Genomic DNA, 27,480 nt, shown 5'->3' with positions numbered 1-27,480 from the left:
AGAACAGTGGCAGTGGCTGAACAATAGAGTGATCTAGGGAGCAAGGCTCCACCCCAGGTGGTCTAATTCTCAGTGGCAGCAAGGTCAAAGTCTGGATCAGCCTGCTTCAGGCTGGGAGAGTCTACACACAAGATTTCCATCAATTATGTGTTCTTTTACGTCTTTGGAAACTATTGTGATATTCATAGTCTTTTTCACATTCACTGCATTTATAAGGTTTCTGTAAAACGTGTGTTCCTTTAAGTGTTTAGAGTGTACAATGACATGCAAAGGCTTTAACACATTCATTACAATCACAGGGCTTCTCTCAACTATGTGCTCATTAATGTACTTGGAGATGACTGTGATATGCAAAGGTTTTCTCACATCAATTACTTTCTTAAGGTTTCTCTCCTGCACATTTTTTGTGTGTGTGTGTGTTTGGAGATGACTGTGGCCTGGACAGGGTTTACCTTATTATATTCACGCAGGTTTTCTACCGTATGTGTTCTTTGCTGTATGGGATAGTGACTGTGTCAGACATGGGATTAGTACTCTGGAAAAATGGAAGGAGCTACTTTTTTGAATGTGTTCTTTTAAGTAGTTGCAGATAACAGTAAATTGCCAAGGTTATTACCACAGTGATTATAATAATGAGAGTTCTCCCCAGTGTGCTTTACTTTGTATACATGTGAAGAATTAAGACATGCAAAGGCTTTACTGCATTGATAACATTCATGAGGTTTCTCTCTTGTATGTGATCTTTTATGTTATTGCAGATGACTGAGACTTGAAATGCTTTACAACACTGATTACATTCATCAGGTTTCTCTCCTGTATGTGTACTTTTAAAATAATGGAGATTACAAAGTTCTGAAGTCTTTACCACATTGATTATATTCATGAGGTTTCTTTCCAGTTTGGTATCTTTTATTTTTTGGAGACTAGTGGAACATGCAAAGACTTCATTACAACCTAGCTTACATTCATAAGGTTACTCTCCAAAATGGGTTGGTTCTTTGATCTTGTTGAGATAATTACTTTGTGAAAAGGCTTTTACCACATTGATTACATTAAGATTTCTCTCCACTATGTATTTTTTTTTAATGTCCTTGGAGATTTCTCCCTTGTAAAGAGTCTTTCCACATTGATAATTATCCTCAGATTACTCTCCAGTATGAGTTCTTTTATGACAATGGAGATGATTGGATGTAGCAAAGGCTTTCCCACATTGATTACATTCATAAGGTTTCTCTCCAGTATGGGTTCTTTTATGACATTGGAGACCAGCAGGTCTTGCAAAGGCTTTACCACAATGATTACATTCATAAGGTTTCTCTCCAGTATGGGTTCTTTTATGATATCTGAGACTACTGTGACAGGAAAAGGCCTGACCACATTGATTACATTCATAAGGTTTCTCTCCAGTTTGGGTTCTTTTATGACGGTGGAGAAGAGCGGGTCTTGCAAAGGCTTTACCACATTGATTACATTCATAAGGTTTCTCTCCAGTATGGGTTCTTTTATGATATCTGAGATTATTGTGACAGGAAAAGGCTTTCCCACATTGATTACATTCATAAGGTTTCTCTCCAGTATGCGTTATTTTATGACGGTGGAGATGACTGGGTCTTGCAAAGGCTTTACCACATTGATTACATTCATAAGGTTTCTCTCCAGTATGGATTCTTTTATGATATGTGAGACTATTGGGACGGGAAAAGGCTTTACCACATTGACTACATTCATAAGGTTTCTCTCCAGTATGGGTACTTTTATGATATCTGAGACTACTGTGAGAGGAAAAGGCTTTACCACATTGATTACATTCATAAGGTTTCTCTCCAGTATGGGTTCTTTTATGATATCTGAGACTATTGTGACGAGAAAAGGCTTTACCACAATGATTACATTCATGAGGTTTCTCTCCAGTATGGGTTCTTTTATGACGGTGGAGAAGAGCGGGTCTTGCAAAGGCTTTACCACATTGATTACATTCATAAGGTTTCTCTCCAGTATGGGTTCTTTTATGATATCTGAGACTATTGTGACAGGAAAAGGCTTTCCCACATTGATTACATTCATGAGGTTTCTCTCCAGTATGGGTTCTTTTATGACGGTGGAGATGACTGGGTCTTGCAAAGGCTTTACCACATTGATGACATTCATAGAGTTTCTTCCACCTATGACTTCTTACATGCCTGGAATGATAATTGGTACATGTGAAAGCTTTAACACACTCATTACCTTTATCGATCATTTTATCCATATTAATTAATTTTACAGGTTGCTCTAATAAGAAAGAATTATCAGATCTTAAGCTTCTATCGCTTTGCATGTTTATTGTGTTCTCCCTCCCTATGGGTTGTTTTATTTCTTTGAGAACAGCTGTGATGGTAAGAGCATTTATAGCATGGCTCATATATATATATATATATAAATATTTATATATATATATATATAACAACCTTTTTCTATATGGGATTTCTATATGATGTATTTCCTGTACCTGAAGTACAATGGAATAATACAGAGCTTTTTACAACTGATTGCATTCATAATTTCCCTATAGTGTGAATCACAGCACATTAGCACTGTGAAGCAAGACAAACAGATGAATTCCCATCTTTTTTCTTCAATGTGACTTTGAAGATGTTCTCAGTAATGTCAGAAAACCAATTAATTGCAAACTCCTATCACGTTCAGAAAGTCTAACAAAGTCAGAAAACTACATATCCTCTCATTGTTCTGGAAAGAGGTGTGTTGCTCTTTTCAATGTTAGTAGACTCTCATGGTTTCATCCATTTGACACTTAATATATCCATTAAAAGAAGAACAAATGAAAAGTTTTCCACATTGCATTTACAACAGTTGACATTTTGTTCCTTGTAGACATGCTGTACATGGATTAAGGTTTCTCCACTCAACGTTCTTGACTCTCATAAACTGACCTCTCAATAAAGTTAGGAACGAGTCTGCAAGAATATAAGTATCACCAACTTTAGGTTGGAATATTTCCTTCTCAGAAGGCTATATATATATATATATATATATATATATATATATATATATATACATCACTATTCAATGTGCAACATTTAACTATTATGAGACTATACAGAGTGGTAGTTCCATAGCATAGGTTTAATGGAGCTACAAATCAAATAAAGGGATCTCTTAAGGCATTGTTTCCTTGTTTCCAGTCTTAGAGGAATGCCTTGGAATCACAAATCAGATGATAGACTCTGAGGTACACAGGCTTGCGAGAATATCATAATCATAGCTACAGTCAATAGACTAATATTTGACACTCTTGCTTTTCTTTAGAACTTCCAGAACTTATTACAATTTCCTCACAGACATATTTGTATCAGCTTGCACATGAAAATTACCCTCCAGAACTTTGACATGGTTCTTCAATATGATGGTCTTCCCATTTGTAGCCTAAAATACAGCAACAGAAAATGAATGAAATGTTATTAGAAATTAGGAATAATTGAAGTTACTCTAAATTTTCACAGCTGTGAACCTGATTTATTCACCTCAATCTCCCTTGTGCTCAATTGAAATAACAGAAGATCATCAATAACCAAAAAACATTTGTTCCCTTAATTTGAAAAGCAAAAGAAAATTCACAGTCTTACCTATAGAAGTAAGGTTCCAGTAGGTCTCCAACATGACGTCTTTGTAGAGATTCATCTGGGAAAGATCCAGCAAATTCCACTCTTCTTTAGTGAAGTTCACATGCACATCATCAAAAGTCACTGTATCCTAAAATATCCCAGAAATGTGTACAATACAAAGCATGATACTAACATCACTACTTATTTCCTGACACACAAGTTGTAGTCTAATCACCATGTCTTTTTAGAAGGAAATTGAATTATAATGGTCACCTATGTTGCTGTTGAACCTTTTGCCTAGGATATAGCCTTGCAAGGGAAATGCGAATTGAGAGCGAGATGCAAGGGGAAACAGATCAACAGTACCAAGCCCACATCTGAGAAACTGTACAAACAATTACTAACTACAAAACTATTGGACAAGATGGGGGCATTTGCTCATGACTTTAATCCAGAGGGACAGGAAGGTTTATTTCCTAAAGCTGGAGGCCTGCATCATCTATCCAACCAATTCTAGGACAGCAAAAGTTACATATTAACACACTTACTGCCCTGCAAATATCACCCAAGGAAACACAAATGATAGAAAGAAACCATAGTTCTGCTCTGAACTTTCTACAAAGAATTATACATTAACTGCAGTTCTGTATTCATCTTGCAGGAACATTAAGTACACCAGTTTAAACTGTAATATTAATAAAATTTTGCTAAAGAAGAATATATTTTTAAAGAGTTATAGATGGACCAATTAAAATACTAGTAATATAAATGTTGATCACAAATATGCAACATAGGGCAGGAGAGATAGCTCAGCTGTGGAAAGGTCTTACTGGTCTTCCATACAATTGTGGTCAATATTTAGCATTTACATGGTGACCAACAACTACCCATTACTTCAAGATCAGGGGTTTTGATACCACCTACTGACAACAGTAAAAATGAGGCACACATGATATTCATATTCATGCACAGAGACAAAAACATATATTTATTCAAAAATCAAAGAACAAACAGAAGAGTGAGGCAGATCATCATATACCCAGAATCCAATACTCTGAAGCCTCAGGTAGTATTGATGTCATGAGCATATGTCATCATGGAAATAGAATATAACCTATATACTTACCAAATTTCAAAACTGAAGATGTGGATAAAGAACTGCACAGAAGCATATGTTTATTGTACAAAAACATGATAGGTGGCTGATGTGTTGTCTATACCAACTAACAGGACAGAAAGTGTTTCACAGAAAAATTTTATCTTGAACAACAAAATCCAATTTAACAAAATTAAAATATAAAATCACTAGGCTCGCAAAATAGCTTAGCATTGAATAGCAAATGTGTCTACTGTATCTTATGTGATTTAGGGACAGAGACCAAATGGTGAATGTATGGGTGCATGAAAAGAAAGACCCTCACTCCCCTGCAAATGTCACCCAAGGAAACAAAAATGATAGAAAGAACCCATAGTTCTGTACTGAAGTTCCTACAAAGAATTATACATTAACTGCAGTTCTGCATTCATCTTGCAGAAACATGAAGTACACCAGTTTAAACTACAACGTTAATAAAATCTGGCTAAAATTTTGAATTATGAAAATTATGAATCAGTTTCAAACACAACGCTGTAGACACAAAGAACAAAATTTGTCCTGTCAAAGAGAAATGAAGAGGCAAAGTTGTATCAAAGACTGAGGGAATGGCCAATGAAAACTTGCCCAAATAGAGACATATCCCATTTTATTTGTAACAACTAGAAACTGCAAACAATCCAGATGTCCCTCTACGGAAATACGTATACAGAAAATGTGGTTTATTTACAAAATGGAATACTAATAAGCTATTTAAAACAAAGACATCATGAATTTTTCAGGCCAATGGATACAACTACAAACCATCATCCTGAGTGAGGTAACCCAGAAACAAAATGACATACATGTATGTACTCAATTACAAGTGAACATTAACCATAAAGTACAGGATATCCACACTCTATTCCATAGACCCAAAGAATCTAAACAAGAAGGAAAGCCCTAATGAGCATGGTTGAATCTCATTCTAAAAGGGGAATAAAACAGTCAGAGGTGGCAGATGGAAGAGAGAGAACTGGATGGGAGTGTGGATAAGTAAGGGGAAAGGCGAGTGTCCAGGAACAGATGTTGTAAGAAACAAGAGATGGTCAGAGGATCAGGAAAATGAATGGAATTCTGCAGCTTGAGGGGGAAAGGTATGGAAGGGTGGGGAATCTTTAGGTTATGAGAGAGACCAGGAATGAGAAGTCACCAAGGATAATATGGGGGTGATCTTAGTTGAGATGCATGGCAGAGAGTTATGGACCCTCAAGAGGCTACATCCTGCTACCAGGCAGGACCTCTAATGGAGAACTAAGTACAGCAACTGAACCAAATATATCTCCTCCCAAAATTGGTCCTGTCTACAAGAAATGCAGGTGCAAAGATGGAGCAGAGACTGAGGGAATGGACAAATTCCCTGACCAACTTGAGACCCATCCCATGGGCAAGCACCAATCCTGACATTATTGAAGATCCTATGTTATACTTGCAGACAATAGCTTAGCATAACTGTCCTCTGAGAGTCTCCATCCAGCACCTGACTGAAACAGATGCAGAGACCCACAGCCTATCATTGGACAGGTCTCAGGAAGTCTTTTGGAAGGGTTGGGGAAAGGATTGAGGGCCTGCGAAGGAACAGGAAGTCTATTAGAAGACCCAGCGAGTCAACTAACCTGTACACTAGGAGATTCTCAGAGAGTGACTCACCAGCCAAAGAGCAAACACAGGGTGGGCCAAGGCCCCACCATATATGTAGTAAATGTGCTTCACTCTTCACATGGGTCCTGAAACAAATAGAGTGGGGGGATGTCCCTTAAAGTGTTGTCTGTCTGTCCAACCTGTTCCTCTAACTTGGCTGCCTTCCCTGACCTCAGTAGAAGAGACTTGACTTTTCATGTTTGCGGGATACTCAAGTGGTCCCCAATCTCCCTGGGTAAATGAAAAGGAATTAAGGATGAGGGACTATACAATGTGGAAAGTGGAGGGGGTAGCAATTAGAATATATGTTGAATAAATATATACATGGGAAAAGTGAACAAATACATAAAATAGAATAAAAATATACAAATCAGCCAATTATTTGATTTGATACAAATCAGCTCAGGAATGGAGAGGTCATGCAAAACAGTTGAGGCTTGGCATGATGATGAGAGCCTATGAGAGGCTATTGGTGGGGCCTCTTTGCAGCAGAAGACCCCACTTGTGAGAGATGCCAGTACCATGGTATGATCTCCAAGAATAGCAGCATCAGTGTAGTGGATCCACCTGAGCCTAGAGAGCTGCAGAGGGCAGAGCTGGAGACTTGAAGCCAGCCCCTTGGAGGAGGCCAGAAGATATTGCCTTTGAACAACTACTCCAAAATTTTAAAGCTCCTTGTATCAGAGCCAGGGCTTGTAGTAAAACTCCTTCAGAGGGATCAGCTGATAAAATATCCATATAAGGAACAATAGACACTGAAAGATTCAATGTCCTAACTTCTTGTTTCCAAGCAGTAACAAAATTTTTTACATAATGGAAAGCTATTAGCCATTCCTTGGGGCAAAAGTTTCCAATGAAGTTATTTTGTGGGTACTTAAAAGGGAGTAAGGAAGGGGACATAATAAAAGGGTGGGTAGGATCAGGTATGGGAAGAGACAAGAAAGAAGTACAGAGGATCAGGAAATATAAATACGTAGCACTAGAGGGTGGGGAACTGGAGGTAGTCTCTAGAAAGTCCCAGATACCAGGGAAGTGAGAGGTTCCCAGGACACAAGGGGAATGACATTAGCCAAAATATCCAACAAAGGGGAGATAGAACCTGTAGAGACCACTTTCAGTAGATAGGCACGGGCACCAGTTGAGGGATTGGGCCACCCATAAACACAGGCAAGACCCCATCAGAAGAGTTAGGGAAAGGACTGACAGAACTGAAGATGATTGCAACCCCATAGGAAGAACATTATCAACCCACTGGACAACAAAGAGCATCCAGTGTCTAAACCACCTACCAAAGAGTATACATGGAGAGATCCATGGCTTCAGCTCTCTATGTAGAAGAGGATGGCTTCATCTGGCATCAGTGGGAGGGGAGGCCCTTGGTGCCCTGGAGGCTTGATGCCCCAGTGTAGGGCAGGGCGATGATAGAGCAGTGTGAATCTGGAGTGGGTGGAGGCAAAGAGGAGAGGGGGATGGGATGGGGAGTGTGTGGAGGGGAAAGAGGGAAGGGGATTATCATTTGAATTGAAAACAAATAAAAAGATTAATAAAACGAGGAAAAACGTCTCCATTATATCAAATTAATATCTTTCTGATGACTACAACAGAACAGGAAGGTCAGATAATGGTAATTGAGAGAAAATAGCAAAGACAAAAAGGCAAAGGCAGGGCAACTGTGGTAAGTGCAACAGTGGTGTATGTAATTCCAACTAAAATGTTAAATAAGACCAAATAAGATGCATATGTAAAGAAAGCAGAAGATGGCATTGGACAGAAATCACTCCCTATTACAGCATTTTAATAATACCGTATTATGTGATGAGCTTTTCATCTCCTTAGTCACTGCTATTTTAATGTCAGACTGATTTCTAGCTACTTAGAGGGAAGCTTCAGGAATCTGTTAGGGAGAAAACCTCACATGTGTGTTTTGCTTGCTCAATTAAGCATGGCCACATTCTCTGTGACAATTATTTTTCTTTTCAAAGGTGCTACTGATAGTTCAATCATAAATGCAAGTTTATAATCACAAAAGAGTTTCTTGTAAACCACACATGAAGGTAAGTCTGTTTAATTATTGATAATTTAGACATGAACATTAATGTCTCATTTCTTCATTCATCTGGTGGCCATTATGTTTTTAGAAAATGATTTCTACATATAGGATGCCATCCTGGAGAACTTCATGAAGGTATGATGTCATCCTTAATGTCACAGAGTATTTTATTTGATTCATCACAGGAATGGAGTGGTACAATGTACACTGATGGTCTTCTCTTTTTTTCTATTATTGAACATAGGTTGCCTCTCTCCTTATCCATCTCCTTCCAGATTTTCCTGCCCTGTGCCACACATTCAAATCCATACCCTTTCTTTCTTTTTCTTCTTATAGATTAAACATCTGAATAACTATTGTTATCATCATCATTTTTATTAATTATAAAAAACAAATAACTGGAATATGACAAAATGAAAATAAACAGATGAAAAGAAGATAAAGAAAAAGTATAAGAAACCTATACACACAGACTCAAATTCACAAAAACAATTTACATAAAAACTTAAACTATAAAACACAATATACTTAAAAAGGAACTTTGAGATTAAAATCAAAAAACAAAACAAATTAACACAGAAACCAAACAAATCTAAAAGTCCTGAAAAGCATTGTGAGACAAAGAGCCACCAACAATGTCTTTGAGTTTGTTTGGTGTTTCCCATCTGCTGCTGGGCATGAGGTTTGCCCTTAAGAGTAGTTTGAATACCCCGTGATGTCCTAGTATTGAGTACATCTCTTGACAAAAGAGATTCTTGTAAATCATACCTGAAAGCAAGTCTGTTAAATCATTTTTAATATAGACAGGAACTTTAATGTCTCCTGCTTCATTCATCTTATGACCACTATGTTTATATAAAATGATTTCTTCATATAGGATGCCATCCTCAACAACTTCTTGGGATAGATGCCCAGGTATGGTGTCATCCTCCATTTCATAGAGCATTTTATATCATAAAAAACAATTAATATTGCTTTTTTGTAAATGACTATCAACTGGATTGGAATGGCGATGTAGTTCCATTCCCCTCTCAGTATTGAGACCCCATTTTGAACAGAACCATGCAGGCCCTGTGCATGCTGCCACATTCTCTGTACCTTCATATGTGCATCTATCTTTCATGTTTTAGAAGTCCTGTTTTCCATGGTGAGTGTTCTCAATCCACTCTGGCACAGATATACTTCTACCTACACTTCCACCATATTTCCTGAGTCCTGACCCAAGGCATTTTATGTAGACAGCCTATTTATGAATGTGTGTTCCAAAGTATTTCACATTCTCAAAACTGACTGGCTAAGGGTATTTGTATTTGTTTCTATCTATTACAGAAGGAAAGATCTCTGATGGTGGCTGACCATGACCCTGATTTTTATGTAAAGCAGAATGTCATTAAGAGTGATTTTGCTGCTATGTGGCCTTTTCAAAACATAAATATATGCAATTTTACACAGTCTCTACAATTTGTGTTTCAAAATATAAGTGTATATGCAAATATGTGCACATTCAGTAAGAATTAATGAAATAAGAGGCCATGTGCATTTTAGGAGTGAAGGGAGTGGGACAAAGGGCGTTTTGGAGACAGCAAATATAAAAAAAGAGCAATTGAATGACAATGTCAAAAATAAACTACCAAATAAGATTTAAAAAATAAAGCAGCAAACAGTATTTTGAGAGAAAAATGACACTGACCTTCAACACCTGATGTAAAGAACAATGTGTAAGTGTTTTATGTGCATGTTTGTGTGTGTAATATTGAATTGAAATAATCTTTAGTCTCATATTTTGATAAAATTTATGAAGAGACCCATTATCTAGAGTGATTTATATGTCCATAGAATTCACTGACCTCACTGTGGTGAAGGTCTTGTGGGAGACATTTCCATTAGTGATTTTTCTCACTAATGATAAAGAACACAGTCCTTTCATAATGAAACGGTCTTTTCACAAAAATTTAAAAGCCTCATATTGCAGGCACAATCTGAATCTCAATGTCCTTTTCATAGAATATTCCCTTCTTTGTATGTTATCTGGCATTCTTTTTTTTTTTAAGATTTATTTATTTATTATATGTAAGTACACTGTAGCTGTCTTCACACACTCCAGAAGAGGGAGTCAGATCTCTTTACAGATGGTTGTGAGCCACCATGTGGTTGCTGGGATTTGAACTCTGGACCTTCGGAAGAGCAGTCGGGTGCTCTTACCCACTGAGCCATCTCACCAGCCCGTTATCTGGCATTCTTAACATTTCCCTAGTACATTGTAAAGCTATCCCAAAGTGCAGCACTTCTGTGCTATCATATGCATTACTGTCACGGTGCTTCACACTCGGCTAACGTTCATTCTTCTTTCTCTTTTCAAATCAGTGCCTTTTATTTCATCAGGAATCTATGAGATTCCAAATCCTAACAGAGGTGATTCACCATTTAGGTAATGTCTTCGATTCTGTTGCTGTAAAAACCGCCATAGTCAAAAGAATCATATGAGAAAAGTGTTTATTTACTTAGGTACCTTGGTCACAGTGTATTGTGTGACGCCAAGGCCTTTCTCTACACAAAGGATAAACAGGATGAGAAAGAAATTAGGGAAACAACACCCTTCACAATAGTCACAAATAATATGAAATACCTTGGTGTGATTCTAACTAAGAAAGTGAAAGATGTGTATGATAAGAACTTGAATTCTCTGAAGAAAGAAATCAAAGAAGATCTCAGAAGTTGGAAAGATCTCCCATGCTCATAGATTGGCAGGATCAATATAGTAAAAATGGCTATCTTGCCAAAAGCAATCTACAGATTCAATGCAATCCCCATCAAAATTCCAACTCAATTCTTCATAGAATTAGAAAGGACAATTTGCAAATTCATCTGGAATAACAAAAAGACCTAGGATAGCAAAAGGTATTCTCAAAGATAAAAGAACCTCTGGTGGAATCACCATGCCTGACCTCAAGCTGTACTACAGAGCAATTGTGATAAAAACTGCATGGTACTAGTACAGCAACAGACAGGTAAACCAATGGAATAGAATTGAAGACCCAGAAATGAACTCACACACCTAAGGTCACTTGATCTTTGACAAGGGAGCTAAAACCATCCAGTGGAAAAAGGACAGCATTTTCAACAAATGGTGCAGGCACAACTGGCAGTTATCATGTAGAAGGATGCGAATTGATTCATTCTTGTCTCCTTGTACAAAGCTCAAGTCTAAATGGATCAAGGAATTCCACTTAAAACCAGAGACATTGAAACTTATAGAGGAGAAAATAGGGAAAAGCCTCAAAACTATGGGCACAGGAGCAAAATTCCTGAATAGAACAGCAATGGCTTGTGCTGTAAGATTGAGAATTGACAAATGGGACCTCATTAAATTGCAAAGCTTCTGTAAGGCAAAGGACACTGTCAATAAGACAAAAAGGCCACCAACAGTTGGGAAAGGATCTTTACCGATCCTAAATCAGATAGGGGAATAATATCCAATATATTGGATATTATTATAGACCTCAATTAGCTGGACCCAAGAAAGTCAAATAACCCTACTTAAAAATGGGGTACAGAGCTCAACAAAGAATTCACAACTAAGAAATTCTGAATGGCTGAGAAACACCTAAAGAAATGTTCAACATCCTTAATCATCAGGGGAATGAAAATCAAAACAACCCTGTGATTCCACCTCACACCAGTCAGAATGGCTAAGATCAAAGACACATGTGATAGCAGATGCTGGCAAGGATGTGGAGAAAGAGGAACCCTCCTCCATTGTTGGTGGGATTGCAAGCTTGTATAATCACTCTGGAAGTCAGTTTGGCAGTTCCTCAGAAAATTAGACATAGTACTACCGAAAGATCCAGCAATACCTCCCCTGGGCATATACCCAGAAGACCTTCCAACTTGTAATTAGGACACATGCTCCACTGTGTTCATAGAGGCCTTACGAAAGTAAGGCCAGAAGTGGAAAGAACCCAGATGTCCCTCAATAGAGGAATGGATACAGAAAATGTGGTACTTTTACACAATTGAATACTACTCAGTTATTAAAAACAATGAATTTATGAAATTCTTAGGCAAATGGATGTGTCTGGAGGATAGCATCCTGAGTGAGGTAACCCAATGACAAAAGAGCACACATGATATGCACTCACGGATAAGTGGATATTAGCCCAGAAACTTAGACTACCCAAGATACAATTTGCAAAACGCATGAAACTCAAGAATAAGGAAGACCAATGTATAGATACTTTGTTCCTTCTTAGAAGGGGGAACAAGCTAGGCAGTGGTGGCACTCACCTTCAATCCCAGCACTTGGGAAGCAGAAGCAGGTGGATTTCTGAGTTTCGAGATCAGCCTGCTCTACATTGTGAGTTCCAGGACACCCAGGGGTATACAGAGAAACCCTGTCCAAAAAAACAGGGGGGGGGGACAAAATACCCATGGAAGGAGTTACAGAGACAAAGTTTGGAACTGAGACTGAAAGATGGACCATACAGAGACTGCCCCACCTGGGGATCCATCCCATAAACAAACACCAAACCCAGGCACTACTGCATATGCCAGCAAGATTTTGCTGACAGGACCTGGATATAGCTGTCTTTTGTGAGGCTATGCCAGTGCCTGGCAAGTTCAGAAGTGGATGCCCACAGTCATCCTTTGGATGGAACGAACACACGGTCCCCAATGAAGAAGCTAGAGAAACTACCCAAGGAGCTAAAGGGGTCTGCAACCTTATAGGAGGAACAACAATATCAACTAACCAGTATCCCCAGAGCTCCTGTCTCTAGCTGCATATGTAGCAGAAGATGGCCTAGTTGGCCATCAATGGGAGGAGAGGCCCTTTGTCTTGCAAAGACTATATGCCCCAGTACAGGGGAATGACAAGGCCAGGAAGCAGGAGTGGGTGGTTTGGGGAGGAAGGCTGGGGAGGGTATAGGGGACTTTCTCAGAGGAAACTAGGAAAGGGGCTAGCATTTGAAATGTAAAGGAAGAAAATATTTAATAAAAATTTTTTTAAAAAGAAAAAAAAGAAGGAAGAATCCAACCCAAGGAGGTTAATGATACACATGAAAACAGAGATAGTAAATAATAAGTAATAATACATAGTAAATAACGTTGTATTAGCTGCAAAAAAGAGAAAATACACACACACACACACACACACACACACACACACCCCTCAACGCCACCACCAGCAGCAAGAACAATAACAACATACCAGGAGTTAGTCATCACTGCTCATTGATATTGATATCAATGACCTCAGTTTGCCAATAAAGCGACACAGGCGAACAGAATGGATGCTAACACATAATCTATTCTTCTATTGTTTACAAATAATATAGCTCAACATCAAGGATAGGTATTACTTCAGGGTAAAGGGTGGTACAAAGTCATTCCAAGAAAATGACCAAAGAAGCAAGCTGGTACAGCCATTTACAAATACATCAAAATAGATTTTAACCAAAAAGTAATCAAAAGAATTGGAGAAAGACATTATAGATTGCTCAAAGCGAAAAAAAAAAAAAAAACCCACCAAAGATGACATTTAAATTTTTAACATCTATGCCTTAAACATATGGTCACCAACTTTTGTAAAAGAAACAGTTTTAAAGCTAAAATCACATAATGAGTGTCATATTTTTATACTCAGAAATTTTAATAGGCCACTCCCAACAATTGACAAATTCTTCAGACCAAAACTAAACAGAGAAATACTCCAGCTAACTGACAACATGAACATGAATCCAGCTGATATTTAGAGACCGTTCAACTAAAGTATAAGAGAATATACCTTCTGCTCAGCACCTTATGAAACTTACTTATAAACTGACCACATATTCAGACACTGCAATTCTCTAGACATATAAGAAAACTGAAATAACAACTGTATCTTATCAAACCACCATGGATTACAACTGAATATCAAAAAACCAAAGAGAACACAAAGCTTACAAACTCAGGGAGGCTGCACACCTGACTAATTGTTAAGATAGAAATAAAGGAAGAAATTAGAGACTCTGTAGAATTCAATGGAAAGGACAACAACTGAGCAACATGCACAATCTTATGGAACACAAAGAAAATGAAAGTGGTGCTAAGATAAACATTCATAGAACAAAATGCCTGCATGAAAAAATTGGAGAGCTCTCATACTGGCACTATAACAGTACACTTTAAAGTCTAGAAGAGAAAGAAGGGAGGGAGCAATGAAAAAAGGGAGTACACATCAGGAAATTATCAAATAGGGGGCTGAAATCAATAAAATAGAAAGAGAAGACTACAAAGAATTAATGAAACATGGAGATGGCCTTTGAGCCTTTTATTAGACAAGATAGACAAAAACTTATTAAAAGATAGAGAATATCCAAATTAATGAAATCTAAAATGGGACAAAATAAAAGACAATGAAGAATTACAGAGAAGGGTAAAGACAGTTTTTAAAAGCATGTACTGCACTGCATTGGAAATTCTAAAAGAAATGGATAATTTACTCAATAGGTTCCACTTATGAAAATGAAGTCAAACTAAGATAAGCAACTTAAACAGACCTAAAAACCTAGAAAAAGAGAAGTCATTACAAATTTGCCACCAAAAAGACCTCAGGGCCATGAGTTTTGGGGTAGAATCCTAGCAGACTTTCAAGGAGGAGGTAACTAGGATACTCCTCAAAGTATTCAACAATATTGAAAGAGAAGCAATATTGGCCAATTTATTTTGTGAGCACATGGTTACTCAAATATCCAGTCAATAAAGACTCAGCAACAAAAGAGAACTGCAGACCAACTTTCCTTAAAGTGACTGACACAAAAACACTTTATAAAGTAAAACAAATAAAAGGGAAAGAAAATAGAAAAAAATATCAAAAGATCATCCACCATGATCAATGAGGTATGCTTCATTAAATAGATGCAGGGATGGTTCAACATAATGTGCTTAAAGTGTAAAAAAAAAAAAAGAAGTGATCATCTCACTAGATGGTAAATAATTCTCTGACAATGTCCAACATCACTTTATGATAAAATTCTTGGAGTGAATAAGGATACAAGGGACATACCTAAACATAATAATGTTACTTTACAGCAAGCTTAGAGCAAACATTAAATTAAATGGAGAGACATTCAAATTAATTCCACTAATCCCCAAACAAGATAAGGAGGTCCATCCTCTCCATATAATATTCAAAATTTTATCTAAAAGTTTATCTAGAGCAATAAAACTGCAGGAGACGAAGGTAATATAAATTATAAAGGAGGAAGTAAAATTATCTTTATTTGCAGATGAAGTGAGAGTATGCATAAGTGAACCAAAACTTCCCAAAGGCAATTCCTAGACCTGATAAACACTTTCAGCAAACTAGTGGGGTACAGGATTAACTAAAATAGAAAAAGAAAAATCAGTAGCCTTCGAATGTGCAAATGAGTTTGCAAGTGCAAACAAAATAAAGAGACATCATAATGTTTGAATTGATTGTTGACACTTGTCACATTTTTTTCCAATAATAATCTTGAGGAACTCAATATAACTGTGTAGGCTAAAATCTTACCAAGGTCTTTGCAGTCACAGATTACTTTTGGTATTATTAAAGGTCATCAAAGAGTACAGTGATATGTAATAGCTTTCATATACAGATTACATACTAAAGAGTTTACTCTTGTTTAAAGATACCAACAAGTGCAAAACCTTAACATATTGACTGTGTTTATGGGTTTTCTCTGCATTATGACTTTTTCTCATGGTTTCTCAGCTTACTGCTATGTGCAGTCTTTAAAACATTGGTTATCCCTAGGTTTTTTCTCCACGATGTGTACTTTTATGTTCATAGATAGCTGTGTTGTGAACAATTTTTAATCACATTGATTACATTTGTAAGATTTTTCTCCAACATGTATTCTGTTATGTATTTGAAGAGAACTATGATATCTAAATGTCAGGAACAAGCAAAAGAAACTTGTCCTAAGGACTGCCTTTTTCTTATCACTCTCCATTTAACCTGAGGTTGAAACTAAGTTCAAGTCCCAAGTCCTAGTGGACCTGTGTACTTAAAAATATCTGGCCAGGTTTCATTATTCACATTTTGTTCCCACCTAAATGATGACTGTTCCTAAGTATAATTTCTGTTACTTGTGTTTTATTCCTCAAAACATAGTGCCCGTTCCTAACCACAAAAGAACAAATGACTATGATACGCTAGACCATAAAACCTACATCTTGTATCATTTGACATAAAGTAACAACATAGAAAAATAATGATTGGGGCGGGGTGTGGGGAATATAGTTGTAACTTGGCACAGGATGTTGTGGTTTCAAACCTGAAGCTTATATACTTTTATATAACCTGAAGGTTTGGAAGCTATATAACGTTCTGACTCAAGGTTGGGCTGGGTTATTGTAGCTAAGCTTCTGAGTATATTTTTGGCCCTGATTGATGAGTAGTGACTTGATTATAATAAATTATTATCATTTGCATTGTCCTGTGTTTGAGTTGTGTTGGACCTCAGTCACCCCATACCATAAAGGCTTTATCACATTGCAGGTATTCATAAAATTTCTCTCCAGTATTAATAGTTTCATAATGATGACAACTATAGAGGTGTGTAAAAGTTTCACCATACTAATGCATTCAGTTTCTTGCCAGTACAAATTCTTATATGATGAAGAAGACTACAGAATTTTGCAATGGCTTCACTATATTAACTACACTCACAGGGTTTCTGTCTCAGAATTTCCATTGATGGAATAGATTACATGACCAAGGCAACTCTTGTAAAAGCAAACATTTAATTGTGGATAGCTTACACTGTTAGAGGTTTAGTCCATTTTCATCATAGCAGGAAGCATGGGAGGCATGCAGGTAAACATAATGCTGAAGAAGGAGGTGAGAGTTCTGCACCTTGATCCAGAGGAAGCCAGGAAGAGACTGTCTCCTAGGGATCACAAAGGAGGGTCTCTTTAGCACTGGGTGGAACTTCAAAGCCAACCCTAACAGTGATACACTTCTTACAATCAAACACACCTTCTGACAATGCTACTCCCTGAGTCAACCGTATTCAAGATAACAAATCCCACTTGCTGGCCCGCATATGATTGTTCAAACACATGGGTGTATGGTGACCACACTTAAACATAGTATAATACAAAATACATGAGATTCAACTTCAAAAGGACTCATCATCTATAGCAGTCCCACTAATAAAGTCCAAAGTTCATCATCTGAGATTCATCCAATCACTTGACTGTAATCCCCTATATTTTCAAAAACAAATAGCACATTATATCATTGTATACCTCTAAATTCACAGGATGTACTTTGCCATTCTTTTTTTTTTTTTTTTGGTTTTCGAGACTTGGTTTCTCTGTGTAACCTTGGCTATCCTGGAACTAACTCTGTAAACCAGGCTGACCTCAAACTCAGAAATCTGCCTGTCTTTGCCTCCCAAGTGCTGGCATTAAAGGCATGTACCACCACTACCCGGCTACTTTGTTATTCCTAAATAGCATTGTGAGGAAATACTGGACCAAAAGAAGGCCAATCTCCAAATTCTGCATATCAATGTCTGATTTCAACTGTTGTTCAGTTCTTCAACACCTTTCTGCTTAGTTCACTCCAGCACAATTCTTTCTCTTTGGCTGGACTTACTTCAAGAAAGCAGTTTTCCTGACCAGGTATCTCATAGCTCTAGCATCTCAAAATCTTGGGGACGCCAAGGTAACTACAATATTACATCTTCATGTTCCACTGGCTGGGATCTACACATGATCTTTTGCACTCCTCAAAAGAAAGTGGGTGACTTCTCCAGCTCTTTTCTCTATAGCACCCTAGGTTCTGGTTGACTCCACTCTACTGCTGTTGCTGTTCTTTCTGCTCATCCCATGGGACTTACACCTTCAATATGCTGGGTTTTCCTGCTGCAACAGGGGTGCACTGCTTTCCTCCCAAATACTCTCTTCATTGCGCCATGTCTTAGCTGCTCTACATGACACCTTCATGCCTTCGAAACTAACACCACCTGGGTAGTTCTCACACATGACTAAGTCCAGAAGCATCACAAGGTACAACTTTGGGTATCTCTGGAACACAGCATCTTTGTCCTTCCAGAAAACACTTACCAGAAGGTTCAACTTCAGTGATGCTGGTTTCTTCTCCATCACCCCTAATTTTTTATCTACAGCTAACCAACATCAATTGTCTCAGTAGTCCCTTCTACACTTGCCTCTAAAGCCAGAGCCACAGGGAAAAAGCTATTTGCTGGGACTGGACCATGGCCATTTGTCTTAGTCAGGGTTTCTATTCCTGCACAAACATCATGACCAAGAAGCAAGTTGGGGAGGAAAGGGTTTATTTGGCTTACACTTCCATACTGCTGTTCATCACCAAAGGAAGTCAGGACTGGAACTCAAGCAGGTCAGAAAGCAGGAGCCGATGCAGAGGCCATGGAGGGATGTTCTTTACTGGCTTGCCTCCCCTGGCTTGCTCAGCCTACTCTCTTATAGAACCCAAGACTACCAGCCCAGGGATGGTCCCACCCACAAGGGGCCTTTCCCCCTTGATCGCAAATTGAGAAAATGCCTTACAGTTGGATCTCATGGAGGCATTTCCTCAACTGAAGCTCCTTTCTCTGTGATAACTCCAGCTGTGTCAAGTTGACACAAAAATAGCCAGTACAATTGACCCCTTGTCAACTTGACACACAAATACATCACTAGTAAGCCTCAACCCTTACATTCTTATTCATCCCCAAGATCTAAATAACTTTAAAAGTCCCACAGTCTTTACATATTCTTAAAATTTCAATCTCTTTAAAATATCCATCTCTTTTAAAATCCAAAGTCTTTTTACAATTAAAAGTCTCTTAACTGTGGGCTCCACTAAAACAGTTTCTTCCTTCAAGAGGGAAAATACCAGGGCACAGTCACAATCAAAGCAAAAATCAATCTCTAACCGTCCAATGTCTGGGATCCAACTCACGATCTTCTGGGCTCCTCCAAGGGCTTGGGTCACTTCTCCAGCCATGCCCTTTGTAGCACACATGTCGTCCTCTGGGCTCCAGATGCCTGTACTCCACTGCTGCTGCTGCTCTTGGTGGTCATCTCGTGGTACTGGCATCTCCAAAACACTGCATGACCCCTTCAGTCCTGGGCCTTCAATTACAACTGGGGCTGCACCTTCACCAACGGCCTTCCATGGCCTCTCACAGTGCTGAGCCTGAGCTGCTGTGTGACCCGTTCATGCCTTCAAAACCAGTACCACCTGGGTGACCCTTACACATTACCAAGTCCCACTGCAGAAGGAGTACAACCTTGCCTATCTCTGGAACACAGCCTCTGTGCTTTCAGAAAACACTTCTCAGAAGATGTCACCTCAACGATGCTGGTCTCTTCTTAATCACTGCTAATTTCTTAGCTCCAGCTAACCAGCATCAATAGTCCCAGTAATGCAAAGTTTTTGCTTTAGTAGTTCTGGTATCTTGTTAATCACAGCTGATTCTTCAGCCCCAGCTAACCAGAACTACAAAATCTTCACAATAAAAACAGCAATGGCCCTGAAGAGAGTCTTTAATTTTCCCTCTGAAATTTCACAAACCAGGCCTCCATCTTCTGCACTGTTCTCAGCATTATCTTCCAAGTTCCTACACAACATCTGACAGAGCTCTTAACAACGAATGGGTCTTCAAGCCCAAAGTTCCAAAGTCCTTCCACAGTCCTCCCCAAAACATGGTCAGGTTGTCACAGGAATACCCCACTCCTGGTACCAATTTGTCTTAGTCAGGGTTTCTATTTCCTGCACAAACATCATGACCAAGAAGCAAGTTGGGGAGGAAAGGGTTTATTTGGCTTACACTTCCATACTGCTGTTCATCACCAAAGGAAGTCAGGACTGGAACTCAAGCAGGTCAGAAAGCAGGAGCCGATGCAGAGGCCATGGAGGGATGTTCTTTACTGGCTTGCCTCCCCTGGCTTGCTCAGCCTACTCTCTTATAGAACCCAAGACTACCAGCCCAGGGATGGTCCCACCCACAAGGGGCCTTTCCCCCTTGATCGCAAATTGAGAAAATGCCTTACAGTTGGATCTCATGGAGGCATTTCCTCAACTGAAGCTCCTTTCTCTGTGATAACTCCAGCTGTGTCAAGTTGACACAAAAATAGCCAGTACACCTTTCTATTACATAATCACCAGCTTTCAAGTTTTCAACAACTTTACTGCCTAAGCTTGGCTGTCCTGGAACTTGGTCAGTAGATTTACCTTGAATTCAGAGATCTGTGTATCCCTGCTTATTGAATGCTGGGATAAAAAGCATGTAAAACCATGCCTGGATCTAAGCTTTTCTTCACCTAAAATTCTGCACTAGCATGACTTGATCCAGATATCTATTTGACTCTTATCTCCTGGGATTAACAGCATGTACCACCATGCCTGAACCAAAGAATTTCTATCTAGATGTACCTATATGTTCCACATTCCTCCTAGGATGTCCCATTAAGTTCCACTTAATACATGTACAAATCCAAAGTCTTAAAATTCCACATTGCTCCAAACAAAAACATGGCCAGGCCTATCATAGCAATACTTAAGTCTGAGGTACTAACTTCTCTCTTAGAAAGAATTTCCATTGCTCAGAAGACAAACTGTGACCAAGGCAACTGTTTTAAAGGTAAATATTTAATTGGGCCGGGCTTACAGTTTCAAATACTTAGTTTATTACCATTATAACAGGAAGCATGGCAGCATGAAGGCAGCCATGATGCTAAAGAAGGAGCTGAGAATTCTGCATCTTCATGAAAAGGCAGGCAGGAAGAGAATATCTTCCAGCAAAGCAGTAGGTGGGTCTGTTTTGTACTGGCCAACACTCCAAACAAAACCACCCCAATAATTCACTTCCTTCAAAAAAGTAACATTTATTCCTACAAGACACACCTACTAATAGTGCCACTGCTTAAGGCCAAGCATATTCAAATTAACACAGTTTATCTCTACTATAAATATTTTCATAGATTTAAATATGATTAGGATATGCAAGGCTTTACCAAATTGGCTATATTGATAAGGTTTCTCTCTAGTATGCGTTCCTTTATGTATTCAGAGACTACTGTGGCATTTAAAGGATTTTCCAACTTGACTACATTCACAAGTGTTAGGAGCCGACCTGAGGCTCACAAGAAACGGGGTATACCTGGGAGGTAGACTGGAGCTAAAAGAGAGAGAACTAGACTGTCAAGAGAAATAATGGAGCTAAGTCAAGGTTCCTGATCCAAGCTCAAATGTTTAATAGCAAATGTGCTTATAAAGGGGACAAGGCCCATTCCCACCAAGCCATTCTTGGTGCCTGGAACTAGCTGCAGGTGATGACCTGCAGGACAGTGTGTAGTCTCTGGAATATCTCAGGGGCCTTTCAGCAGGTAGCAAAGTCTTGATGAAGAACAGTGGCAGTGGCTGAACAATAGAGTGATCTAGAGAGGAAGGCTCCACACCAGGAAGTCTTATTCTCAGTGGCAGCAAGGTCAAAGTCTGGATCAGCCTGCTTCAGGCTGGGAGAGCCTACACACAAGATTTCCGTCCATTATGTGTTATTTTATGTCTTTGGGGACTATAGTGATAATCATAGTCTTTTCCACATTCATTGCATTTATAAGGTTTCTCTAAAACATGTGTTCCTTTAAGTGTTTAGAGTGTACAATGACATGCGAAGGCTTTAACACATTCATTACAACCACAGGGCTTCTCTCAACTATGTGCTCATTAATGTACTTTGAGAGGACTGTGATATGGAAAGGTTTTATCACATCAATTACATTCATAAGGTTTCTCTCCTGCACATTTTTTTTCGTGTGTTTGGAGATGACTGTGGCCTCAAAAGGGTTTATCTAATTCATTATATTCATGCAGGTTTTCTACTGTATGTGTTCTTTTATGTATGGGGTGATGACTGTGTCACACACGGGATTAGTACTCTGGAAAAATGGAAGGAGCTAATTTTTTTTAATGTGTTCTTTTAAGCAGTTGCAGATGACAGTAAATTGCCAAGGTTTTTACCACAGTGATTACAATAATCAGGGTTCTCCACAGTGTGCTTTATTTTGTGTGCGTGGGAAGAATTATGACATGCAAAGGCTTTACTGCATTGATAAATTTCATGAGGTTTCTCTTTTGTATGTGATCTTTTATGTCATTGCAGATGACTGAGACTTGAAATGCTTTACAACACTGATTACATTCATAAGGTTTCTCTCCTGTATGTGTACTTTTAGAATAATGGAGATTACAAAGTTGTGGAGTCCGTACCACATTGATTATATTCATGAGGTTTCTTTCCAGTATGGGATCTTTTATTTTTTGGAGACTAGTGGAACATGCAAAGACTTCATTACCACATTGCTTACATTCATAAAGTTTCTCTCCTTATGAAAGGGTTGGTTCTTTTATGTTTGTTGAGATAATTAGTTTGTGCAAAGGCTTTTACCACATTGATTACATTAAGATTTCTCTCCACCATGTGTGGTTTTTTTTAATGTCCGTGAAGACTTCTCCCTTGTCAATAGTCTTTCCACATTGATAATTATCCTCAGATTACTCTCCAGTATGGGTTCTTTTATGGCAATGGAGATGACTGGATGTAGCAAAGGCTTTACCACATTGATTACATTCATAAGGTTTTTCTCCAGTATGGGTCCTTTTATGATATCTGAGACTATTGTGACAGGAAAAGGCTTTTCCACATTGATTACATTCATAAGGTTTCTCTCCAGTATGGGTTCTTTTATGATATCTGAGACCACTGTGACAGGAAAAGGCTTTCCCACATTGATTACATTCATAAGGTTTCTCTCCAGTATGGGTTCTTTTATGACATTGGAGATTACTGGGTGTTGCAAAGGCTTTCCCACATTGATTACATTCATAAGGTTTCTCTCCAGTATGGGTTCTTTTATGACTTTGGAGATTACTGGGTGTTGCAAAGGCTTTCCCACATTGATTACATTCATAAGGTTTCTCTCCAGTATGGGTTCTTTTATGACGTTGGAGAAGATCGGGTCTTGCAAAGGCTTTCCCACATTGATTACATTCATAAGGTTTCTGTCCAGTATGGGTTTTTTCATGATATCTGAGACTATTGTGACTGGAAAAGGCTTTTCCACATTGATTACATTCATAAGGTTTCTCTCCAGTATGGGTTCTTTTATGATATCTGAGACCACTGTGACAGGAAAAGGCTTTACCACATTGATTACATTCATAAGGTTTCTCTCCAGTATGGGTTCTTTTATGACATTGGAGATGACTGGGTCTTGCAAAGGCTTTCCCACATTGATTACATTCATAAGGTTTCTCTCCAATATGGGTTGTTTTATGATGTTGGAGATAACTGGGTGTTGCAAAGGCTTTTCCACATTGATTACATTCATAAGGTTTCTCTCCAGTATGGGTTCTTTTGTGACATCTGAGACTACTGTGAGAGGAAAAGGCTTTACCACATTGATTACACTCATAAGGTTTCTCTCCAGTATGGGTTCTTTTATGATATCTGAGACCACTGTGACAGGAAAAGGCTTTACCACATTGATTACATTCATAAGGTTTCTCTCCAGTATGGGTTCTTTTATGACGGTGGAGATGACTGGGTTTTGCAAAGGCTTTACCACATTGATGACATTCATAGAGTTTCTTCCACCTATGACTTCTTACATGCCTGGAATGATAATTGGCACATGTGAAAGCTTTAACACACTCATTACCTTTATCGATCGTTTTATCTATATGAATTAATTTTACAGGTTGGTCTAATAATAAAGAATTATCTTAAGCTTTTATCACTTTGCATGTTCAGGTGCTCTTCCTCTCTATTGGTTGTTTTGCCTCTTTGAAAACCGCTGTGATGGTAAGAGCATTTATAACATGGTTCATATATATATGTAACAACCTTTTTCTATATGAGATTTCTACATGACATATTCCCTGTACCTGAAGAACAATGAAACAATGCAGAGCTTTTTACAACTGATTGCATTCATAATTTCCCTGTAGTGTGAATCACAGCACATTCGCACTGTGAAGCAGGACAAACAGATGAATTTCCACATTTTTTTTCTCGGTGTGACTTTGAAGATGTTCTCAGCAAAGTAAGAAAAGCAATTAATCAAAAACTCCTATCATGTTCAGAAAGTCTAACAAAGTCAGAAAACTACATATCTTCTCATTGTTCTGGAAAGAGGTGTGTTGCTATTTTCAATATTCATAGACTCTCATGGTTTTGTCCATTTGACACTTGATATACCCATTAAAAGAAGAACAAATGAAAGTTTTCCACATTGCATTCACAACAGTTGACGTTTTGTTCCTCGTAGACGTGCTGTATATAGATTAAGGTTTCTCCACTCAACATTCTTGACTCTTATAAACTGACCTCTCAATAAAGTTAGGAACGAGTCTGCAAGAATATAAGTATCACCAACTTTACCTTGGAATATTTGCTTCCTAGAAGGTATATATATATATATATATATATATATATATATATATATATATATGTATATATATATATATATATATATATACACATCACTATTCAATGTGCAACATTTAAATATTATGAGACTATACAGAGTGGTAGTTCCATAGCATAGGTTTAATGAAGCTACAAATCAAATAAAGGGATCTCTTAAGGCATTGTTTCCTTGTTTCCATTCTTAAAGGAATGCCTTAGAACAACAAATCAGATAATAGACTCTGAGGTACACGCACTTTGAGAATATCATAATCATAGCTACAGGTAATGGACTGATAATTGACACTCTTGCTTTTCTTTAGAACTTCCAGAATTTATTACAATTTCCTCACAGACATATTTGTATCAGCTTGAACATGAAAATTACCTTGTATGTCTTCGAGAACTTTGACATGGTTCTTCAATATGATGGTCTTCCCATTTGTAGCCTAAAATACAGCAACAGAAAATGAATGATATGTTATTAGAAATTAGGAGTAATTGAAGTTACTGTAAATTTTCACAGCTGTGAACCTGATTTATTCACCTCAATCTTCCTTGTTCTCAATTTAAATAACAGAATATCATCGATAACCAAAAAACATTTGTTCCCTTAATTTGAAAAGCAAAAGAAGGGGCTGGTGAGATGGCTTAGTGGGTAAGAGCACCCGACTGCTCTCCCGAAGGTCCAGAGTTCAAATCCCAGCAACCACATGGTGGCTCACAACCATCCTTAACGAGATCTGGTGCCCTCTTCTGGAGTGTCTGAAGACAGCTACAGTGTACTTACATATAATAAATAAATAAATCTTAAAAAAAAAAAAAAAAGAAAAGCAAAAGAAAATTCACAGTCTTACCTATAGAAGTAAGGTTCCAGTAGGTCTCCAACATCACATCTTTGTAGAGATTCATCTGGGAAGGATCCAGCAAATTCCACTCTTCTTTAGTGAAGTTCACATGCACATCATCAAAAGTCACTGCATCCTAAAATATCCCAGAAACGTGTACAATACAAAGCATGATACTAACATCATTGTAAAGTAAATGTATGCTTCTTAGACAATATAGTCACATAACTCAGGTTCTAACTATATTTATTTATTGACACAGAAGTTATAGTCTAATCACTATGTCATTTTAAAAGGAAATTGATTATAAAGTTCACCTATGTTGCTGTTGAACCTTTTGCCTAGGATATAGCTTTACAAGGGAAATGCCAATTGAGAGGGAGATTGCAAGGGGATACAGATCCACAGTACCAAGCCCACATCTGAGAAACTGTATGAACAATTACTAACTACAAAAATATTGGACAAGATGGAGGTATTTGCTCATGAATTTAATCAGAGGCACAGGAACCTACTGTCCCCATATATAAATAATTTGTGCTGTGCTTTAAATTTCCGTGCTAATTTACAACCCCCAGACTGTACCAGGCAAGGTTAGTGGCAATTGAAAATACCACCAGGACAGGGCTATCTAAAGACACATTTGGTAGTGTGTTAATGATACAAAAAAAGACACTGTACAGTTTAAAATCAAATCTTACACAGCCTTACCTTTCAAGTTTTTTCTTTAAAATGAGTGAGTTGTATACAGGGGGTTAAACGCTTTATAGGCAAGAAAAAAAAAAAACTGTGCTAGAACCAAATTATTCATCATCTTCATCTTTGACTTCCTCTTCTTCCTCATCCTCCTCATCTTCCTCTTCCTTCTTTTTCTTGCTCTTTTCAGCCTTGACCACCCCCTTATTCGCTGCATCAGGTTTTCCTTTAGCTCTGTGTCTGAAGGCAGCAATATCCTTCTTGTACTTCACCTTCAGCTTGGCAGCCTTCCTCTCATAGGGCTGCTTGTCATCCACTGCAGAGTTGTTCCACATCTCTCCTAATTTCTTTGCAACATCACCAATGGATAAGCCAGGATGCTCACCTTTGATTTTGGGGCGGTACTCAGAACAGAACAAGAAGAAGGAGGCCTTTTGGGTGCATTGGAGTCCTTGAACTTCTTTTTGGTCTCCCCATTTGGGGGGAATGTAGGTTTTCAATTTCTTTCATAACGAGACTTGTCAGCCTTTGCCATATCTTCAAATTTCCCCTTTTCTTTAGCAGACATGGTCTTCCACCTCTCTGAGCACTGCTTGGAGAACTCTGAGAAGTTGACAGAAGCATCCGGGTGCTTCTTCTTGTGCTCCTCCCGGCAGGTTTGCACTAAAAATGCATATGAGGACATTTTGCTTCTCGGCTTCTTAGGATCTCCTTTGCCCATGTTTACTTGATTTTGCTCAGCAAGGCACAGAGTCTCCCAGTGCCTGTCTGTCTCTCGCTTGCCCAGTCGCTGTCTCTATGGAGCTGTGAGAGCAGGCTTCCATTTTCTAGTGTAGACAAAGACAGTCTCACATGCAACATTGAGCTAGGAGTTGAGCTTTCTCTTTGTTGTTCATATACTATTGTGTGCTAGTCACATTTGCAAAATCTCCTCAAACTTTCTGTGTGTGGGACACAAGTTATGTTACTTGAACTTTCTCTTTTTGCCTTAAGCTCCTGTTACTGACTTGACATGTTGAAAAGAATACAGAGCACATACCAC

The 27,480-nt window shown here is 38.3% G+C and overlaps 2 protein-coding genes and 1 non-coding gene across 3 annotated transcripts; 1 reads left to right on the top strand and 2 right to left on the bottom strand.

Moving 5' to 3' along the window:
* Positions 1–1,144: 1,144 nt before the first annotated feature.
* On the bottom strand, positions 1,145–18,562 carry LOC147000908 (uncharacterized). Its single transcript, XM_085830826.1, has 4 exons — positions 18,524–18,562; positions 3,624–3,750; positions 3,382–3,423; positions 1,145–2,208 (listed from the first exon to the last, which is right to left on the bottom strand). Exons 1-4 carry the CDS (start codon positions 18,560–18,562, stop codon positions 1,145–1,147), a joined length of 1,272 nt encoding a protein of 423 aa, XP_085686952.1.
* LOC147000909 (small nucleolar RNA SNORD36) lies at positions 2,465–2,534 on the top strand. The gene has a single exon (XR_015045497.1). It is a non-coding gene; the product is annotated as a small nucleolar RNA SNORD36 (small nucleolar RNA).
* A 4,239-nt stretch (positions 18,563–22,801) lies between the features above and the next one.
* LOC147000907 (uncharacterized) lies at positions 22,802–25,858 on the bottom strand. The gene is made up of 3 exons (XM_085830991.1): positions 25,752–25,858; positions 25,283–25,343; positions 22,802–24,099 (listed from the first exon to the last, which is right to left on the bottom strand). Exons 1-3 carry the CDS (start codon positions 25,804–25,806, stop codon positions 22,980–22,982), a joined length of 1,236 nt encoding a protein of 411 aa, XP_085687117.1. The 5' UTR covers positions 25,807–25,858; the 3' UTR covers positions 22,802–22,979.
* Between the last annotated feature and the right edge of the window lie 1,622 nt (positions 25,859–27,480).

This window comes from Mus caroli, unplaced genomic scaffold, assembly GCF_978045245.1.
Source record: "Mus caroli unplaced genomic scaffold, Mus_caroli_1 scaffold_15, whole genome shotgun sequence".
Taxonomy (NCBI): Eukaryota; Metazoa; Chordata; class Mammalia; order Rodentia; family Muridae; genus Mus; species Mus caroli.
This window is presented reverse-complemented; position numbering and strand designations above follow the sequence as displayed.

Bases quoted from the DNA above. Each gene is read 5' to 3' on its own strand.
- LOC147000908 (XM_085830826.1), bottom strand. From the start codon at position 18,562: ATGGAGAAGAAACCAGCATCACTGAAGTTGAACCTTCTG. The intron at 3,424-3,623 runs GTAAGACTGTGA...GCTGTATTTTAG, and splicing joins CTGGAACCTTACTTCTATAG to GCTACAAATGGGAAGACCAT. The intron at 2,209-3,381 runs GTTCTGGAGGGT...AGTGTGTTAAAG, and splicing joins TATTGAAGAACCATGTCAAA to CTTTCACATGTACCAATTAT.
- LOC147000907 (XM_085830991.1), bottom strand. From the start codon at position 25,806: ATGAATCTCTACAAAGATGTGATGTTGGAGACCTACTGGAACCTTACT. The intron at 25,344-25,751 runs GTAAGACTGTGA...GCTGTATTTTAG, and splicing joins CTGGAACCTTACTTCTATAG to GCTACAAATGGGAAGACCAT. The intron at 24,100-25,282 runs GTAATTTTCATG...TTATCATTCCAG, and splicing joins AGTTCTCGAAGACATACAAG to GCATGTAAGAAGTCATAGGT.